The following is a 20,458-nucleotide window of genomic DNA, read 5'->3' as shown; positions in this document are numbered from 1 at the left end:
TATTAGACATCTCTGACTGGCCAGCTTTGTCTTGAAAATGCCACAAGAGCCTTTGAGCATTTTCATCCCCAGCAAAGATCAGTCGGAGTTTCTGACCTGCAACATAGAATCCTAGGGCTGGATGGGACCTCAGAGGTCTTCCAGTCAGTGGTGGGTTTCAAATCTTTTTACTATGAGTTCTGTGGGTGTGGCTTGGTGGGCGTGGCAGGGGAAGGATAGTGTAAAATCTCCATTCCCTCCCCACTCCAGGGGAAGGTTACTGCAAAATCCCCATTTCCTCCCCATCAGCTGGGACTTAGGAGGCAGAGAATAGATGGGGGTGGGGCCAGTCAGAATTTTTACTACTGGTTCTCTGAACTACTCAAAATTTCTGCTACCGGTTTTCCAGAACTGGTCAGAACCTGCTGAAACCCACCTCTGCTTCCAGTCCAACCTCCAGCTTAAGGTAGGAGAACTTATACCATCCTGGTCAAAAGGTTGTTCCATCTGTTTTTGAGCAGCCACAACTCCAGGAGGTGAACTATTCCATTGAGTAAACATTCTCACTGTTAGAAATTCTCTCCTTACTTCTAGAATCTAGATGGAATCTCTCTTTAACAAACTTCCACCCATTTTTCTTTTCTCCTGCCCTCTGGAGCTTTGGAGGAGAAGCCGATCCCCTCTTCTTTGTGGCAACCGCCCCCTCCCTGACCCCCCTCCCCAAGTACTGGGAGGCAGTTATCATCTCCTCCCCCCCCCCCCATTCTTCTCTGCCAGAGACACCTCCTTCCTTGAGTCTCTTCATCCTATATGATTTGGCTTCCAGATCCTTTATCATCTTTCCTTGCTCTTCTCTGAACACTTTCTAGGGTCTCAGTGGTTTTTTCTATCATGGTCACCAGAGTTCTACCCAGCATACCAAAGGTGGCTTCACTAGTGCAATATAAACCGGCCTTTTCGCTTCTCCTAATCTTGATCTTCTCCCTCTGTTGAGGCAGCCCAAGACCGCCTTGGCTTTTTTGGCAGCTCCCGCTGATCCCCGGCTGGGAGGGGCTGTGCGGAGTCTTCCCCTCGCCTGAGCCCCTCCCCCCAGGCCCAGAGAATCCTTCCACTTTTCCCAGCCCTCCAATTCCGCCCCTCCCCCAAGAGGGGGAATCCCTGGAAGCAGGTTCCCTGATAGGCTTCTGTTACTGATCGCGCTTGGACGTCTGCCTAGCAACCAATGACGAACATGGGGTTACGTTTTTTCTATTGGCTGGGTTCGCCCAATCGCCAGCGGGCTCTGGATTGTTGCGCTGTTGGCCACCCGGAGCCCTTCTTGGTTTGCTTGCGACTTCAGGAGAGCGGAGCGCAGGTTGAGGATCGCGGCCAGGATGGCTCTGCGCTCTGCGCCCTTCCTGCTCCTGGTGTTGGTGGCGGTCGCCCTACGAGAGAGCTGCTTCGGTGAGTCCCTTTGAGGGGCTCTGTGGGGGGGAGTCGCCCTTTTTATCTGCCAGGGAATCTCTCTCTCCTTCCCTCCTCAAAAAAGTTTATTCCCAAAAGGAGAATCCTGATTCGGTCCTCTTTCTAGTCCGCTCCCCCTCCCCCTCTGGCCACTTTGGGATTAGGCCCCTCTGGGAACAGGACAAGGGTGGCCCCTCCAGATGTCACTCAAGTCTACCTGGGCGCCCCGAAGCTCAATTCTTTCTCTCCCCAAAAATGGAGATTGTTGGAAAGCGGCGTTTGCACGTGATCAGGTCAGTTCACAAACTTGCTGGCTGCCTTCGCCCAACTCCCTCCGCCTGGATCCTCTTTCCTGCCTATGGTGGTGATCTGTGGCTCTTTTTTCTTTGTTTTTTGGTCACAACATTATGTACAAGCACATATAATGAAAGAAAATAATAGGACAGGAACGGTAGGCTCTTATAGTCCTTTTAGGAATGGGGTGAGGTCCATGGTAGACAGTTTTTGCTTAAAGCTTTTGGGAGTTTGAGAAGAGACCACAGAGTCAGGTAATGTGTTCCAAGCGTTAACAACTCTGTTACAGAAGTCATATTTTCTGCAATCAAGATTGAAGCGGTTAACATTAAGTTTGAATCTATTGTTTGCTCTTGTATTGTTGCGATTGAAGCTGAAGTAGTCTTTAACAGGAAGGACATTGCAATAGATGATTCTGTGTGTTAAACACAGGTCTTGTCGGAGACGGCGGAGTTCTAAATTTTCTAATCCCAGGATTTCTCTTTGTGGCTTCTAATGCTGGGAGGACCCGGCTTGATTCTCTTTATTTAGTTTTTCCTTTCATTTTGCTGAAATGAAGAAATCTTGGGATAATCAGAGTGACGTTTTCTGTGCAATGAGGGGGAGCCCTTCTGAGTCCTGGGTTCAAAGCCGATTCTTGCTCAGATGGCTGAACTCTGAGAGGGGAGGGGGCATTTTCCAGTCATGGGGGGGGGAACAGGAAGAAGATTTGGGAGGCTCCATTGCTGCTCCCTTCCTTGACCCCCCCTTTGTTGCTTCCCCTAAGGATCCCATGGTCTCTGTTTCCAGCCAGGGTTGGTGGGTGGGAAACAGGGGGAAGATCTGGGGGCTACGTGGCTTCATTCCTGCTCCCTTCCCTCCCCCTATTTGCCTTCCCACATTTTGGTTTCCCCTAAGGATCCCATGGCCTCTGATCTCACCTGGATTCCCTCTCTCCCGTTCCCTCCCCCATTTTATAAAATCTTCCCTAAAATCTGCAGCTACTCTTTTTTCTGTGAATAGAAACTTGGGGTGTCCAGGTGGGGTTTCCTGCTGTTTTTGGGCTTCCGGGAGGCTGGAATCCCCTTTTTTAAACCTGTGGGGTGATTGCTGCTTCCTTGGGGCAGAGACAGAGCAATCCAGGAGGGGGTCCTTCAGGTCCTCCAGAAGCTGCTTCTTTCCCTCTCAATCGCTCCCTCATTCCATCTTCTGCCACCATCTCCCCCTCCCGTCCCCCCTTCCTCCTCCACCCCCAACTTTCTTCTTCTTCTTCTTCTTCTTCTTCTTCTTCTTCTTCTTCTTCTTCTTCTTCTTCTTCTTCTTCTTCTTCTTCTTCTTCCTCTTCTTCTCCTCCTCCTCCTCCTCCTCCTCCTCCTCCTCCTTCTCCTTCTCCTTCTTCTCCATCTTCTTCTTCCTTCGTTCTCCCCAGAGCCCCAGATGGGAGCCTCCATGGGATCAGGGTCCCTGACTGAAGCCCCCTAACTCTGCCCCTCTAATTCCCTTCCAGGCGCCTCTTCCCACTCCCTGAAGTACTTTTACTTCTCCATTGCGGACCCCAAACAGGGGCAGCTCCACTTTGTCTCTGTGGGGTACATGGATGATCAAATCTTAGATCACTATGACAGCCACACCCGGAAAGTGCAGCCTCGAGTCTCCTGGATGGAGAAGGTGGGGAAGGAGGATCCCCAGTATTGGGAGAGAGAGACCCAGATAGCACGTGGCCGTGAGGAGACGTTCAGAAGAAACCTGGAGAACCTGAGGAGTCGCTACAACCAGAGTGAAGGTGAGTGATGGGTCGGGTGACTCCTCTGGCCCCATAATCCCCTCCCCAGGAACCAGAGGGGAGAGAAAGGGGGATTCCCTTCAAAGGGAAAGGCTGCTTCCACACCTTTTAAAAGCCTTTTTAATAGGTTTATTTTTTTTAAATCGATATCAGATTGTCCTTACCTCCATAGCTGACATTTTCTGCAAACTGCAGTCAATAAAAACATTTTAAAGTTATCCATCTGTCTTTCTGAATATTGATATAAACTGAGGTAAAAAGAGACTGACATATCTTCCCCCCCCACCAATGAAAGATGGAAGATCTGACCTTGGAGGATCTCCTGCCGTGGGGGAGGAAGGGAATCACAGATCCCTCCCCCCAAAAAACAGGCAGGTGCATCCTAAGGAGATCCTGGGGGAAGCAGGTCCTCTGTTTCTACCCCAGAGAAATGAGGGATCAAGTGCAGATCCATCTGGGGAGACTCGATCCCTTTCCTTCACCCCCCTTTTGGAGGGACAAGTGGGGCCCAAATGCCAGGAGCTTCTTCTCATCCTCCACTTGGAAGGAGAGGCCAGGAGGCCCAAATGGGGGGGTCTCTTATGGGGGGGCACACAGAGCCAGGATCCCCCCAATCTTGATGGGGAAAGATAGAAAAGAAAGAAACCTCCATTTGGGGCCCTTCAAGAGTCACTCAGAGCCTTCATGGCTTTCCATCCTTGATCCCTCAGACTGAACTCCTGCCCTGCCCTCTTGGTGGGGCTGCCCTGGAGGCGGGGAGGCCTTCTTTAGCAGCCCCTCCTCTTCTCCCATCTTTGGGGGACAAGATTCACCTTCAAGGGACTTTATTTGGGGAGGGACTATAAGGAAATGTGTGTGTAAGAAAAGGCTGCTTTTGGCTGAGGAAAACCTTCTCCACAAACATCAGCCATACTCCCTCCTTTCATCATATGAAGGTGCGGCCCCCCTTCTCTCACTTTTTCCTTTCCCCTCCACCCCCAGGCAGACCCCAGAGCTCTGCCATTCCTGCCCCAGATCCCTCCAGGCCCCCTGCTGGCGTCTCAGGGGAGCAGGGCTGGACCCAGAGGGCTCCCCCTGGTGGACGAAGGAGGAAGGAGACCAGCCAGAGTGGAGAGGAGCCTCCTTTCCAGGCTCAACAGCCCCAAATGTCCCCACCTTCCCTCAAAGGGAGGCTGCTTCCCCCCTCCCATTGCCTGAGTCGCCTCCTCTGGATCTTCTCCGGCTCCCTCCTCTCCTTTCCGGGGTCTTTTGACCAGAAATTGCTCACAATATTCCAGATGTGATTGCTCTACCTTGATTTATGTCACAAGGCTTTGTGACATTAATCTCTGTGTTTTTAAAACATCATTTTATTGATCCATGACGTCCTGTTGGCCTTTTTAATTTTTTAATTTAATTTGTATTAAACCTTTTCAATGAGAATATAAAAACTAATGTAAAGATGACAAAAGAAAGAAATCAAAGAAAAAAAATTGAAGAAAAGGACTAAAGAAAGAAAAAAAGCATTAAAGTGGATTCTGATATTCTTCACAGCAGTTCTAAATATAAATATATTTTAGCCTCTCTAAAGCAGCCATTCTGAACCTTTTGACCTTGGAGGAGCTCTTGAACTAGTTTTCAGGCCTCGGGAAACCCTTGAACATCTCTAGGCTCAGAGATAGCCCAAAATTGTTTCATACATAGACCTATAGAGATGCATTAATAGTGTTCTTACACTAATAATAAAAAAATGCAACTTTCCTTTTCAGTGGGATCTCTCTGCTTATATTTTGCTGCAGAAATATTCAATTCTGTGCCAAACATGAGATGAACATCCAGAGATTTCATCTTCAACTGAAATAAGACCATTTCTGTCTTAGCTTTTGATGCTTCTGAAATAAGACAGAGCTTGTTCCCAGAAGTTGAAAACTGCTGCCAGATGTTCAGGGCCTTCCTGTGAATGTCAGAAGATTCTTCTTGGACAGAAATCCAGGACTATTTTTCCATGGGTAGATCAGGGAATCTGCTCTTGAGGGCAGGATCAGACTGCAGCTCATGAGGTTCTTCCCCTTCTTCCAAAGAGAAGTTCTCAGGCTGAACAGGAGATTCAAGGAAAGGAGATTCAAGGCAGGTCTTCCAGATGGTTTTCTATTAGATTTGAAACTTCCTGGCATCCTTCCTCACTCTCCAGCCCAAGCAGACGTAGAAAGATTTCAGGATTTCCTTTTGTTTCCTTTTTAAACATTCAGGTTTGTTTAAAACCAAAAATCTGGTCATTTGAAATTGAAACATCTTCTCCAGGGCTTGTAAACTTCAAGCTCATTTCAAAGGTCAATAATCTTTTGGGTGTCCAGATCAGATTGGGCCACTTGCCAAAGAAAATATTCCTTTGTGGCCCTTCAAGGCTTCATTCCCACATTGCACTAAGCCATGGTTTGTTTCTGGTTAGACGAAAAGGGCAACCAGCCCTTGTGACTTGGTGCTATTTGTGAACGTAGACCATGATTTATGGTCACAGGGATCCCTGAAAGATTCTCAGATCTTCTGGATCTTCTTTGAGGCCAGAAGATTCACAGTTGCTCTTGGATGTTGTTGATTCAGGCAACTGCTCCCTCTGGGATCCCTTCCTTCCCCACCTCAAGCTGCCCCCCCAGCAGAGAAGAGACAGAAAGACAGAGGAAGCTCTGCCCCTGTTACTTCTGAGCCTCCTTCTTTTCTTGATCCTCCTTGGAATCCCCCACTGTTTTTTCTGATCCTGAGAAGCTGAAAGGGGGATTCACCAGCTGCCCATTTCCTGATGAGCTTCAGAGGCTCCATCAGGGGAGATGCAGGAACCCAGGCTGACCTGTAGGGGGTGCTGAAATGGAACAATTGGGGGGAATTGCTATGGAGGAAATAGATGTGTCAGTGCCTCCTTCCAGTCTCCAATCCCTGTAGGGGTGCTCTGTACCTCCTGAGGACTCCCCAAACCATCCTCCTGTCTCTCTTTCAGGCCTTCACACATGGCAACTGATGTATGGCTGTGAACTCCAGGGAAACGGGAGCAAAGGAGGGCTTTGGCAGTATGGCTACGAAGGGAAGACCTTCATCACCTTCGACAAGGAGACCCTCACCTGGGTGGCTCCTGAACCCCAAGCCCAGATCACCCAGAGGACATGGGATGGGATTCCAGGCCGCAGTCAGTATATTAAGTCCTACCTGGAGAAGGAATGTATTGACTGGATAAAGAAGTACCTGTCCTACAGGAAAGAGACGCTGCTGAGGACAGGTGAGTATTTATTATTTATTTATTATTTTAATTTATATACCTCCTTTCTCCCGAAGGACTCAGGGCGGTTTACAGCCTAGCAAAAACAAAGATCACAAAAATTAAAAAACTTTATTAAAAACCTAATTTAATTAGGCCAAGGAAGACTAAAACTCGAGTAAAACCCCTATTAAAACTAAATTAAGCCAGTCCTGCGCGATGAAAGAAAAATGTCTTTAGTTCGCGTCAAAAGGTCCGGAGGTCGGGGAGTTGATGTATCCCCGGAGGCAGCTCGTTCCAGAGGGCAGGAGCCCCCACAGAGAAGGCCCTCCCCCTGGGGGGTCGCCAGTCGACATTGTTTGACTGACAGCACCCTGAGGAGACCCTCTCTGGGAGCGCACGGGTCGATGGGAGGCAATTGGTAGCAGCAGGCAGTCCCATAAATAACCCGGTCCTATGCCATGGAGCGCTTTAAAGGTGATAACCAACACCTTGAATTGCACCCGGAAGACCACCGGAAGCCAGTGCAGCTTGCGCAGGAGAGGTGTTACATGGGAGCCTCGAGGTACTCCCTCTATTACCCGCGCAGCCGCATTCTGGACCAGTTGGAGCCTCCGGGTGCTCTTCAGGGGGAGCCCCATGTAGAGAGCATTACAGTAGTCCAGGCGTGAAGTGACGAGGGCGTGAGTGACCGTGCATAGGGAATCCCGGTCTAAGAAGGGACGCAACTGGCATATCAGGCAAACCTGATAAAAAGCTCCCCTGGAGAGGGCCGTCATATGCTCTTCTAAAGACAGCCGTACATCCAGGAGGACGCCTAGACATCTAGGAGTATCTGGACCCAGGCTGGACTTTCCTTCTTTATGGACAGATTTTTGGACACATTCTGCCCCTTTAGGTTCTGCTTTGCAAACTGGATGCCAGGGAAAGAATCCTCTTCTTTTCCTTCCAGTATCTCTCCAAAATGTGGGAAGCCTGTTTGGTTCTTAATGGAATCCTCCATTTTCTAAATCATTATCTAAAACATTCCTCCCAGCAACTCTCCTTCCCCCCACATCCCACAGGGGGCTCCTTCCTTGCATCTGACGATACATCTCCCACCCCATCACTAGGGGGCACCTACCATTAATAGGTCATTATCAGTGCCTCCACAGAGCTGAGTTTATAGACCCTCAATTTGCCGCTGGAGGTTTTTCAAGCTGAAGTCCCCGGGAAGGATTCAAAATCAGGAATCCTTCTGGTTGGGCATTTTCCAGATTTGGAGCATTTCCTAAAAGTCATGGGGACACTGCAGGTGTGGAATGTAAATATTTTGGTTAAAACTAAGCAGTGGGAGATTTTCCTGCCCCTCCAAGTTTCTCATCCACCTTCCAGGCTCTGGAGGGGCTCAGAGTTAATTCTGGTATATATGCAGATCCCCCAGTGGTGACTGTGAGCAGCAAGACCAAAGTGGAGGATGGGATGGAGACGCACATCTGCCGCATAGATGGCTTCTACCCCAGGGAGATCGATGCCTCCTGGAAGAGGGACGGGGAGGTCTGGCTGCAGGACACCCACCATGGGCCTGTGGCCCCCAATGCGGATGGGACCTACCACTACTGGCTCAGCGTCCGGATTGATCCCAAAGAGAGAGAACGCTATCGGTGCCACGTGGAGCATGATGGGCTGCAGGAGCCTCTGGATGTGGCCGTAAAAGGTAAGAGGCTGCAGGGAGGGAAAGGCTGGGCTCTTGGCAGGCTGGAGGATGATGGGAGAGAAATCTGGCCCCAGATGTGTCCAGATGTGAGCATATCTGGATTACATTGGTTTTTCCATTGTTGAGGTTTGTGGCCCTGCAGTCAATAGAATTGGCTTTAGTTGATTTAAGGCAAGCAACAGATCCCATCAGAACAGTTGGATGATCTTGATTAAATGCCCTTAAATCTTCTTGGCTCTCTTCTTCCCCAGTTTCCTGCATGGGAACAGCAGTTATGCTAAGCACCAAGACATAGAAATCCTAAAGCACAAAAATCAGGAGGAATCTGGTAGCTCCCTTTCTCAATGCCAGATTTCATTCAAAGTGATGAACTGTGGTTGACTTCAGGAAATGCAAAGTGGCTGGTCTGATGGCTCAGGAAGCAGAAAAGGAGCTGTCAGTCTGAGCTTTTGCCATGACAGATTTACACAACGTTCCTGTTGTAAAGAACAAAATGTCACTCTGTGTTGCTGTTCTAAGGAAGAAAACTACACAATATTTTATGATCAGGGATCGACAGGAATTCCTGAGGCTCAGCATAAAACCAAAAGAAAACAATCCTCTATCAAAGAACTCTGCAAATGCTCCAGTCTTCATGCTCATTAAATAAATCCTATTATTTATTATTGACTGACTGACTGATTGACTGACTGGCTGACTTTCTGCCTCTGGCCCAGGGTCACTTAGCTGGCTTTCATGGTTAATCAGAACATTAAGTCACAATCAACCTTGACTGGAAAATTCACTTCCAAAAGAAGGTGGTTTCTGGGGGGGAAAATCATAAATTCAGTTAGGTTTAATTGACTTGTAAGATTTTCTGTGCAAAGAAGACATAGATTTTTTTTCTGCTGAATTGGGACTCTGACTAAGAACAGAATAACAGAGTTGGAAAGGAGCTTAAGCAGGAGATCCTATACCATTCTGGATGTCCAATCACTTCTTAAAAGCTTCCAAAATTTCAAACATAAGAAAAAAAATCATGAAGAGACCCAAAGTCATGATACATTGGAGCAATCTATAAAAAAAAAACAAATTGTTTTTATGGTTTCATGAATTTTATTTACGTTATTATATTGTTGAAGTTTTCATTTTTTGTAAACTGCTGAGTCTCAAAAGATTGTAAACTGCTGTTTTTGAGCTGAGGAATGTCAGCTGCCTTCGTGAGTTGGGCTCTTATGAGACGAAGGCTGCATCATAAGGAAACGTCAAGGTGTCTTCAAGCTACCATTAGAGGGACATGAAGAGGAGCCCCAACTGTTTAATTTGGGGACTTTCCAGTCCTTTGGCTGCCTATAGAGCCCTGGTGGCTCAGTGATTGGAATCCAGCATTGCAGGCTAACTCTGCCCGCTGACTTGTGTTCGATCATAACTGGCTCAAAGTTGACTCGGCCTTCCATCCATCCTTCTGAGGTTGGTAAAATGAGGACCGAGATTGTTGGAGGCAAGATGCTGACTGTGTAAGCCACTGAGAGAATGGTGTAAAGCACTATGGGGCAGTAATAGTATATCAGTCTAAGTGCTCTTGCTGTTGTTACTAAGTCTTCCCCCCTAATTGGGATGCTTGTTTGGGCATCTCCATCAATGATCTGCTCTATCTCCCAATTCAGTTCCAGAATCCAACCAGATGGGGCTCATCATCGGCTGCGTTGTGGGTGGTCTTGTCCTGGTTTGTGTGATTGTTGGGATCTTGGTATTTTTCAGTAAGTATCATTTTTGGGGGATGATTTAAGGAAGATGCAGAGATTCCTCCCAAATCTCTCCCTTTGGGGAGCTTCTTCTGGGCTTCCTTCTGTTTCCCAGCCCTCTTGGGGAGCATCTGGGATCTCAATCTGTTGCTGATGGTCCAGTTTCAACTTGGCTGAGTCTGAAGTTGGGAGAATCATGTCTTCTCCTGAGTTGGGAAGTTCCGTCCCTTTCAAAGTCTTTGGTCCAAGAGCAGCAGAGAAAGATTTCCATGAAAATCTTCCTCCCCTCCCAGTTGCTGCTGCTCCTTCCCCCAGTTCCCCTCCCTCCATCTCGGAGGCAGCAGGTCTCTCTTGGGGCAAATCAGGAGATACATTTGTATTTTGAAGATTTTTCTGTCTTTATAAATGGGACAGAAGGTCTGTAAAATACCTCCTGGGATTTTTCCTCCTGAAGAGGGAGGGATTGGAAGATCTCTATTGGATTCTTTTAAGCTTTCAATGATTTTTGTCTTTGGAGAAAGACATCAAGATAATTACAACGCAGTATCAAGTGAGTGAATTGTCTTCTTTCAATGTAATTTCCAATTTAGAACAGGCCTCAGAGGCACCATCACTGAGGGTTGTGTGTGTGTGTGTGTGTGTGTGTGTATGTGTGTGTTTAAACACACACACAAAAAAGCATGAAGCTGCAGAGTTGTCCTATTTCCTCCTAAGAACTAAGCTGGGGAAGGAGCCCCACTTTTCATAATAGCCAGGCTGTTCTTGGGAGTGGAGACCCCAAAGGGAAATATCTAGGACAGGGAACCCTCAAGAAAATGTGAACATCCACCTGGGTGAAAGATTTCCTCCCAGTGAGAAGCTGCTCAGTCAGCTTCCAAATAAGAGAATAGAATAGAATAGAATAGAATTTTATTGGCCAAGTGTGATTGGACACACAAGGAATTTGTCTTGGTGCATATGCTCTCAGTGTACATAAAAGAAAAGATACATTCATCAAGGTACAACATTTACAACACAATTGATGGTCAATATATCAATATAAATCATAAGGATTGCCAGCAACAAGTTATAGTCATACAGTCATAAATGGAAAGAGATTGGTGATAGGAACTATGAGAAGATTAATAGTAGTGCAGATTCAGTAAATAGTTTGACAGTGTTGATGGAATTATTTGTTTAGCAGAGTGATGGCCTTCGGGAAAAAACTGTTCTTGTGTCTAGTTGTTCTGGTGTGCAGTGCTCTATAGCGTCGTTTTGAGGGTAGGAGTTGAAACAGTTTATGTCCAGGATGCGAGGGATCTGTAAATATTTTCACGGCCCTCTTCTTGATTCGTGCAGTATACAGGTCCTCAATGGAAGGCAGGTTGGTAGCAATTATTTTTTCTGCAGTTCTAATTATCCTCTGAAGTCTGTGTCTTTCTTGTTGGGTTGCAGAACCGAACCAGACAGTTATAGAGGTGCAAATGACAGACTCAATAATTCCTCTGTAGAACTGAATCAGCACCTCCTTGGGCAGTTTGAGCTTTCTGAGTTGGCGCAGAAAGAACATTCTTTGCTGTCCTTTTTTAATGATGTTTTTGATGTTAGCTGTCCATTTTAGATCTTGCGATATGATAGAACCTAGAAATTTGAAGGTTTCTACTGTTGATACTGTGTTGTCTAGTATTGTGAGAGGTGGAAGTATGGAAGGGTTTCTCCTAAAGTCTACCACCATTTCTACGGTTTTGAGTGTGTTCAGTTCCAGATTGTTTTGGTTGCACCATAAGGCTAGTCGTTCGACCTCTCGTCTATATGCGGATTCGTCATTGTCTTGAATGAGACCAATCACTGTTATGTCATCTGCGAACTTCAGTAGCTTAACAGATGGATCATTGGAGATGCAGTCATTGGTATACAGAGAGAAGAGAAGTGGGGAGAGCACACAGCCTTGGGGGGCCCCTGTGCTAATTGTACAGGTATTTGATGTGATCTTGCTTAGCTTCACCTGCTGCTTCCTGTTTGTTAGGAAGCTTGTGATCCACTTACAAGTCTGTTCCGGTACCTGTAGCTGGTTTAGCTTAGTTAGAAGAATGTCTGGAATGATGGTATTGAATGCTGAACTAAAGTCTACAAAAAGGACCCTTGCATAGGTCTTTGGAGACTCAAGATGCTGTAGGATGTAGTGCAGAGCCATATTATCAGCATCATTTTTTGATCTGTTTGCTCGGTATGCAAATTGCAAGGGGTCTAACAGCGGATCCGTGATCGTTTTCAAGTAGGAAAGCACTAGCCTTTCAAAGGTTTTCATGACTACAGATGTTAGAGCAATTGGTCTGTAGTCATTCAGTTCCTTGATGGTGGGCTTCTTCGGCACTGGGATGATGGTAGAGCGTTTGAAGCAAGAAGGAACATAACACATCTCTAGTGATTTATTGAAAATATGGGTGAAGATGGGGGCCAATTGGTCAGCACAGACTTTTAAGCAAGAAGGAGTTATCTTGTCTGGGCCTGGAGCTTTTCCTGGCTTTTGTCTGTGAAATAGGTCCTGCGCTATTCTCAAATATTCTCCTTTATTGCTCTTGGGAGACTTCAATCTGCCACCCATGTGTTCGGCCTCGGAAGCTGCCCAAGGGTTCGTGGCCACTATGGTGGACATGGGCCTCTCCCAGATCCTCTTGGACCCGACCTCAGGCAGTGGTCAATAAACACCGGATATGATCTTGTTGTTGGAGTAAATGGCAACATGAACTGGTGGCGAAACCTGGTTTTTAATATATTGTTTCAAATATTTTACAATCCATTTTATTGTAAGCTTCTTAGAGTCACCTTGAACAGAGGGAAGGCGTAGAAATTTAATAATAAACTAAATAAATAGACTGGTCTCCTCTGAGAGATTAAGCTGCAGAGGTTCAATGGTGAAAAAAGAGAGGTTCAGGACAAAACTGTCCTATCCTATCCTATCCTCTCATTCTGTCTCTCTCTTTTTCCAATGCAGGGAGGAATGTGGCCATTTAGCAGCCCCCTTGCAGGTGAGTGGCCCCACTGGGGTCTGTGTGGGGAGGAGGAAGGGAGGGAAATTGGGGCTTTGAGGTCCAAGGACCAACTGATGGTGAAGATGCTTTGGGAAATCCCTCTCCTCCTTATCCTCATCTCAAGCGCTGGAAGGGAAGGAATTTGGGGGAGATCCGGAGGGGTTCTGGGAAAGGGAGGGCTCTGCCTGCCCCCAAACTCTTCTCCTGCAAGGCCAGACTGTGACTCCTTTTGGGATCTGAGTGTCTTGGATCAGGAGGCTCAGAGAGCTGCAAGGAGATTTGTCAAGAAACTACGTAGCAGCTCTCCAGATGAAGTCAAAAGACACTGAGACAAATTTGTCATTTAGATATATAAATATATTTAACATTTATAGTTGCAGCAGACGAGATAGTCAGGAACACAGAAACATCCTGAGGTAAATCAAACAACATATGGAACACAGAGAAGAAAAAGGCGGGAAAAAAGGGAAACTCCCCCTTTATATCCACAGCAACCAATCGTATCGTAGATTGCCTCATGCTGGACCTGCCACTCTCCAGCCAATCAGCTTCAACTTTGTGTTCTGGCCCCTTGTACACTTTCCTGTTCCAGCTCCTGAATTGAATATCCTAACCGGACTGGGGGGTCCTCAGTGCAGGAGGGAAAGAGGGGCAGATGGGGGGATTCTTGAGGGTCCTGCAGTCATGGATGGAGAAGGGGCTTCTCTCCACTCCCTGGAGCCTTCTGGGAATCCCTCCCTCCAGATGCTGAAGGAAGACATTGGGGGGACAGAGGGATCCATAGATCTCCGGAAGCAACACAGACTAATATTAGATTCCTGTATTTGTGGGGGGGGGGAATTGATGTTATGTAAATTGTGGCTCAAAAGCCAGTCCCAGCCCTTCTTTCTACCTTGGGAAATCCCACCCAGCTGATCCCTCTCTTGAAGCAGCAGTTCTCTCGAGTGGGATCAGCTGGGCAGATTGGTGCTGATCCCTCAGCCTGGGCGGTGGGATTCCTCCTCTGGGCTCCCTCCCAGACTGACCCTGCCTGCTTTTTCCCTCTCTTTGCAGCACGAGAGAACAGTCCCAGCATGAGGAGAGAGGAGAGAAGATGGGATCAGCCTTCTTCTGAATGAGGCCGGACTCTCAGGAGGAGCCCTTCAGCCCCATCCTGCATGCTTGGAACCAGGATGGAGTTGGGGTCTTTCACCATCGCTTTTATCATTGGCTCAGTAGCCTTTTGTATTAGGATTGAGGGACAGAGAAGAACATTTTACATGTTTATAATTGTGGAATCAAAAGGATTTAAACTGTGATTAGTAGATTTTTAATTTTTTATTTATTTGTGGTCCTGCTGAAGGCATTGAAGATATCCAACACACTTTCTCTTCCTATTTTCTCCACAACAACCACCTGGTGAAGTGGTTGGGATCAGAGAGAATGACTGGCCCACCCAAGTTGTCTTTCGGGGCTAAGGGGGGATTTGAACTCACAGTTGCTTTCTAGCCTGGTGCCTTAACCACTACATCAAACTGCCTTGTATAGCTTGTAAATAGCTTGTAATATAGCTTGTAGCAACTATGTTGTTATTTCTGGTGACCTTTAATGGGCTTCTGCTGATTAACAGGTTTTAGAGAAAGGCCCATATCGAATGGGGCCAGGAATAGAGTGAAGAGTTTTACTTTAAGGGAGAAAGTTACTTTAGATTAAAGTAACATTAATAGGATGAAGAGTTGTTGGTTTCACTTTAAGGGAGAGTGATAAACTTAATCTCCATCATAATTGCTTGAATTGAAAGTGGAGGTTTTTTTTTCTTTCTCTTACTTTGTGTAAATTGTATAATGAATAGTATGTACCATGTACTGCCATTTATGGATTTTCACAGTTTAGAAAAATGAAACAGGAAACTTCCCACATCAGGACCTGCTGAACTGACATATTGTTTTTTCTGCTGCCAATGAACAGCTGATTTTGCCACCAAAGCTGGTTATTTGGTGGCTTTGCTGCCTGTTTTTTAAAGGGGAGACTAGGAACGACCCAAGATGACATTTGGACAATCATACACAGACAATGCAATTCTTGGTAAGGAGTGATCAGAAGGACTAATCTCTTGCCATCCTTTCCCTTCAGCTGCTCAGCTTTCTTAAGCACACCTGGGTTTTAATTTCATATTCTAAAGCTTTACAATCTCTTGATTCATGACTAGTTCTCTTCTGACCTATTTTATAACCTGGACTTTTACAACTCTTTTTCCTCCTCTTTCATTGTTTACCATTAAATTCAAATTATTATTTTTTTAAATGTAAGAAAGTTGCAATGGACTTTATGTTTACATTTACACAATATTATACTGTAAATCTTGCTCTTTCTAGCTATTTCTTTTTAAGATCCTTGATATTGTATCTCTTAATTTTTTATGAAAAAATCCACTTTTATTAACCTTGGGGGGAAAAATCATTTTCCCTATGGAAGCTGTTGCTTATCTGCTTCTTTTGTCCTTGAAAACAAAAGGTGTTTTTCATGTCTTAGTGATAAATTATTTTGGGAGATAACTGAAGAAAGAATGCTCTCCAACTTACAGGTTTTGTTTGAAAATATAAACCAAAAATTCCATGGGTCAAGAACGGTTCTGGAAAATCAAGACAATATGCAAAAGCAGGAAATATCAGCTGAACATGATTTGCAATTTGAAGAACTGGAGTTTAATTAGTCACCGTCACACCCAAATAAGTATTGGTTTTGCCAAAAAAGATAACAAAGAATATGAATAGAAGAAACTCTTGAAAAATAGATATGATGAAGGATGGACTGGATTTTCTTAGCAAGAGAAATGCTGTTGTTGAGGAGAATTATTCAACAATGAATCTGGCAAAGATAGTTACAACAGAGACTTATGAACTTTGGAAATGAGATGCAATTGTTGTTAAAGTTCCTAATTAAAAACCTAAGGAAAGCTTTCACAATTAAGAACCAAAACACAAGTACACTGGACTCGGAGATAATGATTGAAGCTGTTTGTGATAAATAAGAAATTGTGTAGATTTTCTATGAATAAATTTTAATAACAGACTGTTAGCAGAGTGCTTTGATTTTAACTTTGCTGTTGTTCAACTATTAACTATTTTCCTTTCACATATGTAATCTACGACAGGTCAGTTAGGCTGCAAATAGATCTACAAGATTATAAATTTTGAAGCTCTTTTGCAAGGGGGGAAGCTATTATTGTTGCAATAGATTTCTCAGTGTTCAACTGGGGAGAGACATAATATGTCTTTTCCTGTTTTTTCATTAAGTATTTTTCAATGTTTTTGTTTAGTTTTGTTCTGTCTCTGTTCATTCCTTTTCTTTTGGATTTTAATCTTTTACATAAAATAAAATAAAATTTTCAATTCTAAGAAAAATGGAACAGGAGATCCAGTTTGGCCTGGCTCCTTTCCCCCTAATTGTTGCACATATACCATAAGAATAGGAAAATTGTTTGCTGAAAATAAATGGTTTTGCTTTCTTCTTATCTGAGTTGCTGCCTGTTGTTGGAAGTTGGAAGTAACAAGGATTTTCCCCTCCTGGCTGTTCAGAGACCTTGATTTCACTTTTTTTTTTTTTAACATTTATACCCCACCCTTCTCCGAAGACTCAGGGCGGCTTACATTGCGTAACGCAATAGTCTCATCCTATTTGTATATTTATATACAAAGTCAACTTATTGCCCCCCCAACAATCTGGGTCCTCATTTTACCTACCTTATAAAGGATGGAAGGCTGAGTCAACCTTGGGCCTGGTGGGACTAGAACTTGCAGTAATTGCAAGCAGCTGTGTTTAATAACAGGCTATCTTACAGCCTGAGCCACCCACGGCCCTTTGAGTGGCAGGAAGGGGAGGAACGGAGGCAAAAACTGGGGGGCTCCTTGGGGAAGAGGCAGCCATTTTGCTCCTGTGTCCAGATGTTTCTCTTGCCTCAGGCTGTTGGCCAAGTGGCTGGTCTCTGAGCCTCACCCAGGGGCCCTTCGGGAGACCGGAGTTCAGTGACCGGTCAGAGCCGTCCTGGTCCCCTTGCAGAAGGGCAGCTTCTCCTCCTTCTGGAGATCCTCTCTGGGCTCCTCAGCTGCCCAGTATGATGCAGGGGCCCAAGAGTGGGGAGACCCCGGATTGATGGGAAAGATGTTCCCCATATTACAGAAAGTCCTCAACTTAAGAGCACAATTGAGCCTGAAATTTATGTTGCTAAGTGAGAAATTTATTAAGTGAATTTTACCCCATTTTACGACCATTCTTGCCACAGTTGTTAAGTTAATAACACAGTTCTTAAGTGAGTCTGGCTTCCCCATTGACTTTCTTTGTCAAAAGGTCGCAAAAGGGGCCACATGACTGGGGGACTCTGCAACCGTCATAAATATGAGTCAGTTGCCAAGCGTCCAAATGTAAATCACATAAGCCATTAAGATGCTGAAATGGTCATAAGTGTGAAAAATGGTCATATGTTCTTTTTTTAGTACCGTAACTTTGAAAGGTCAATAAATGAACTCTTGTAAATTGAGGACTACCAGCATAGTGGATGCTTTTGGGGAGAGGAGTGAAAAGGGGGGTCTTTCACCCCAATTCCTTTGGGGCTTCCCAGATGCCCTCAAGAGCTCCCATCTAAAAAATGGACAGTTTCCACCTGCAACACAAGAGCCACATTCAGTCTTGGGGCAGCTAATAATGGAGCCCCACAAAACCTTTAATGTTATAATAAACAATGTAAAAAATAATAATAGAAGGGTTCACTGACTATATTATATAATTTATATGCAGCCTAAGACCTTTTCATTCAGTGCTGCCCAGGGAAGCCAAATTTGGTGAGAATTCAATCCCTATTTGAGCATCTTCTACTGATTCAAAGGTTTTGGAAACCTATTTATTCATTAGGCACCTCGGACTGGCCAGCTCTGTCTTGAAAATGCCACAAGATCCTTTGAACATTTTCATCCAGAGCGAAGATCAGTCGGATTCTCTGACCTGGAGCATAGAATCCTAGGGCTGGGAGGGACCTCAGAGGTCTTCCAGTCCAACCTCCAGCTTAAGGCAGGGGAGCTTTTACCATCCTGGTCCAAACGTTGTCGCTCCAGTGATGGAGCAGCCACAACTGCAGGAGGAGAGCTATTCCATTGAGTAAACGTTCTCACTGTTAGAAATTTTCTCCTTACTTCTAGGTTGGCTCTCTCTTTAACGACCCCCCCTTTTTTTTTGTCCTGCCCTCTGGGGCTTTGGAGAAGAAGTCCACCCCCTCTTCTTTGTGGCAGCCCCCCCTAAGTACTGGAAGACAGTTATCAGGTCTCTTCCCCCCCTCGCGATTCCCCTCTGCCAGAGGTTAGAAATCCCTCCTTCCTTGAGTCTCTTCATCATATAAGATTTGGTCTCCAGATCCTTTACGATCTTTTGTTGCTCTTCTCTGCACAGGGGCTTCTCTTTCTAGGATCTCACTCTCAGCGTCCTTTTTGTATGGTGGACATTATCGCTTCTCGTGATCACAACAGTATACACAAACATTGTCATAAATAAAACAACATATCTTGAAGAAAATATATATATATATATATATATATATAAGTAAAAAAATATGCATCAACTATATATATATATATACTTATTTCTTTTTGTCACAATAGAATAGAATAGAATAAAATAGAAGTTTTATTGGCCAAGTGTGATTGGACACACAAGGAATTTGTCTTGGTGCATATGCTCTCAGTGTACATAAAAAAAAAAAGATACGTTCATCAAAGTACAACATTTGCAACACAATTGATGGTCAATATATCAATATAAATCATAAGGATTGCCAGCAACAAGTTATAGAATAGAACAGAATAGAATAGAATTTTTATTGGCCAAGTGTGATGGGACACACAAGGAATTCGTCTTGGTGCATATGCTCTCAGTGTACATAAAAGAAAAGATCCGTTCATCAAGGTACAACATTTACAACACAATTGATGGTCGATAGATCAGTATAAATCAGCGTTTCTCAAATAGTGGGGCGCCCCCCCCAGGGGGGGCGCGTTTGACCTCGGCAAACAAGCTAAGCCCCGTGTTTATGTCTCTGTATCCAACCAGAGAACAACAGGAGCATCTGATTGGCTGTCCAAAACCCTTGTGACACGAGCCTGTCGGAGCCATCTTTAGTGTGGGACTGCCAGTACACGTGACTGCGCATGCTCCTCCCTTTCAAGGAGAAAAACGCCTGAAAGAAAGGCGCGCGCGGGGGGGGGCGGGGCGCGAAAAATGTTTTCTTCTTCGTAGGGGGGCATGACAGAAAATAATTGAGAAGCACTGATATAAATCATAAGGATTGCCAGCAACAAGTTATAGTCATACAGTCATAAATGGAAAGAGATTGGTGATGGGAACTATGGGAAGATTAATAGTAGTGCAGATTCAGTAAATAGTTTGACAGCGTTGAGGGAATTATTTGTTTAGCAGAGTGATGGCCTTCGGGAAAAAACTGTTCTTGTGTCTAGTTGTTCTGGTGTGCAGTGCTCTATAGCGTCGTTTTGAGGGTAGGAGTTGAAACAGTTTATGTCCAGGATGTGAGTGATCTGCAAATATTTTCACGGCCCTCTTCTTGATTCGTGCAGTATGCAGGTCCTCAATGGAAGGCAGGTTGATAGCAATTATTTTTTACATAAAAATAACAGTATACACAAACAATTGTCATAGATAAAACAACATATTTTGAAGAAAATATATACATATACGTAAAAAAATATGCATTATGTAAAAAATATGCATTAACTATATCAATTTGATATGATGAAGGGAACAATAGGACAGGAACGGTAGGCACTTTTGTGCTCTTATGCATGCCCCTCATAGTCCTCTTAGGAATGGGGTGAGATCAAAAGTAGAGAGTTTTTGGTTGAAGATTTTGGGATTTTGAGTAGAGACTATGGAGTCAGGTAATGAGTTCCAGGCATTAACAACTCTCTTACAGAAGTCATATTTTCTGCAATCAAGTTTGAAGCGGTTGACATTAAACTTGAATCTATTTTTTGCTCTTGTAATATTGCAATTGAAGCTGAAGTAGTCTTTTACAGGAAGGATATTGCAATAGATGATTTTGTGTGTTAAACACAGGTCATGTCGAAGTCGACGGAGTTGTAAGTTTTCTAATCCCAGGATTTCAAGCCTGGTGGTATAAGGTATTTTGTATATACCTTATATACCTTACATAATAAATTAAATAAATTAAATAAATAAATAAATAAATTAAATACCTTATATACCTGGTGGTATAAGGTATTTTGTATCTTGATCTTCTCCCTCTGTTTTTTTTTTTTTTAGAATAGAATTTTTTATTGGATC

The 20,458-nt window shown here is 44.7% G+C and overlaps 1 protein-coding gene across 2 annotated transcripts; it reads left to right on the top strand.

The window, feature by feature from the left end:
• Positions 1-1,175: 1,175 nt before the first annotated feature.
• LOC131189863 (major histocompatibility complex class I-related gene protein-like) lies at positions 1,176-16,639 on the top strand. 2 transcript variants are annotated; one of them, XM_058166416.1, is made up of 7 exons: positions 1,176-1,422; positions 3,203-3,478; positions 6,450-6,725; positions 8,119-8,400; positions 10,047-10,139; positions 13,099-13,132; positions 14,189-16,639. In XM_058166416.1, the coding sequence occupies exons 1-6, from the start codon at positions 1,353-1,355 to the stop codon at positions 13,116-13,118; spliced, it is 1,017 nt and encodes a 338-aa protein (XP_058022399.1). In that variant the 5' UTR covers positions 1,176-1,352; the 3' UTR covers positions 13,119-13,132; positions 14,189-16,639. The 2 variants fall into 2 exon arrangements, with proteins under 2 accessions (XP_058022399.1, XP_058022400.1); XM_058166417.1 differs by lacking the exon at positions 10,047-10,139 and having other exon boundaries at positions 1,177-1,422.
• The last annotated feature ends 3,819 nt before the right edge of the window (positions 16,640-20,458 follow it).

The sequence above is a fragment of the Ahaetulla prasina genome, chromosome 2 (genome assembly GCF_028640845.1).
Source record: "Ahaetulla prasina isolate Xishuangbanna chromosome 2, ASM2864084v1, whole genome shotgun sequence".
Classification (NCBI taxonomy): Eukaryota; Metazoa; Chordata; class Lepidosauria; order Squamata; family Colubridae; genus Ahaetulla; species Ahaetulla prasina.
This window is presented reverse-complemented; position numbering and strand designations above follow the sequence as displayed.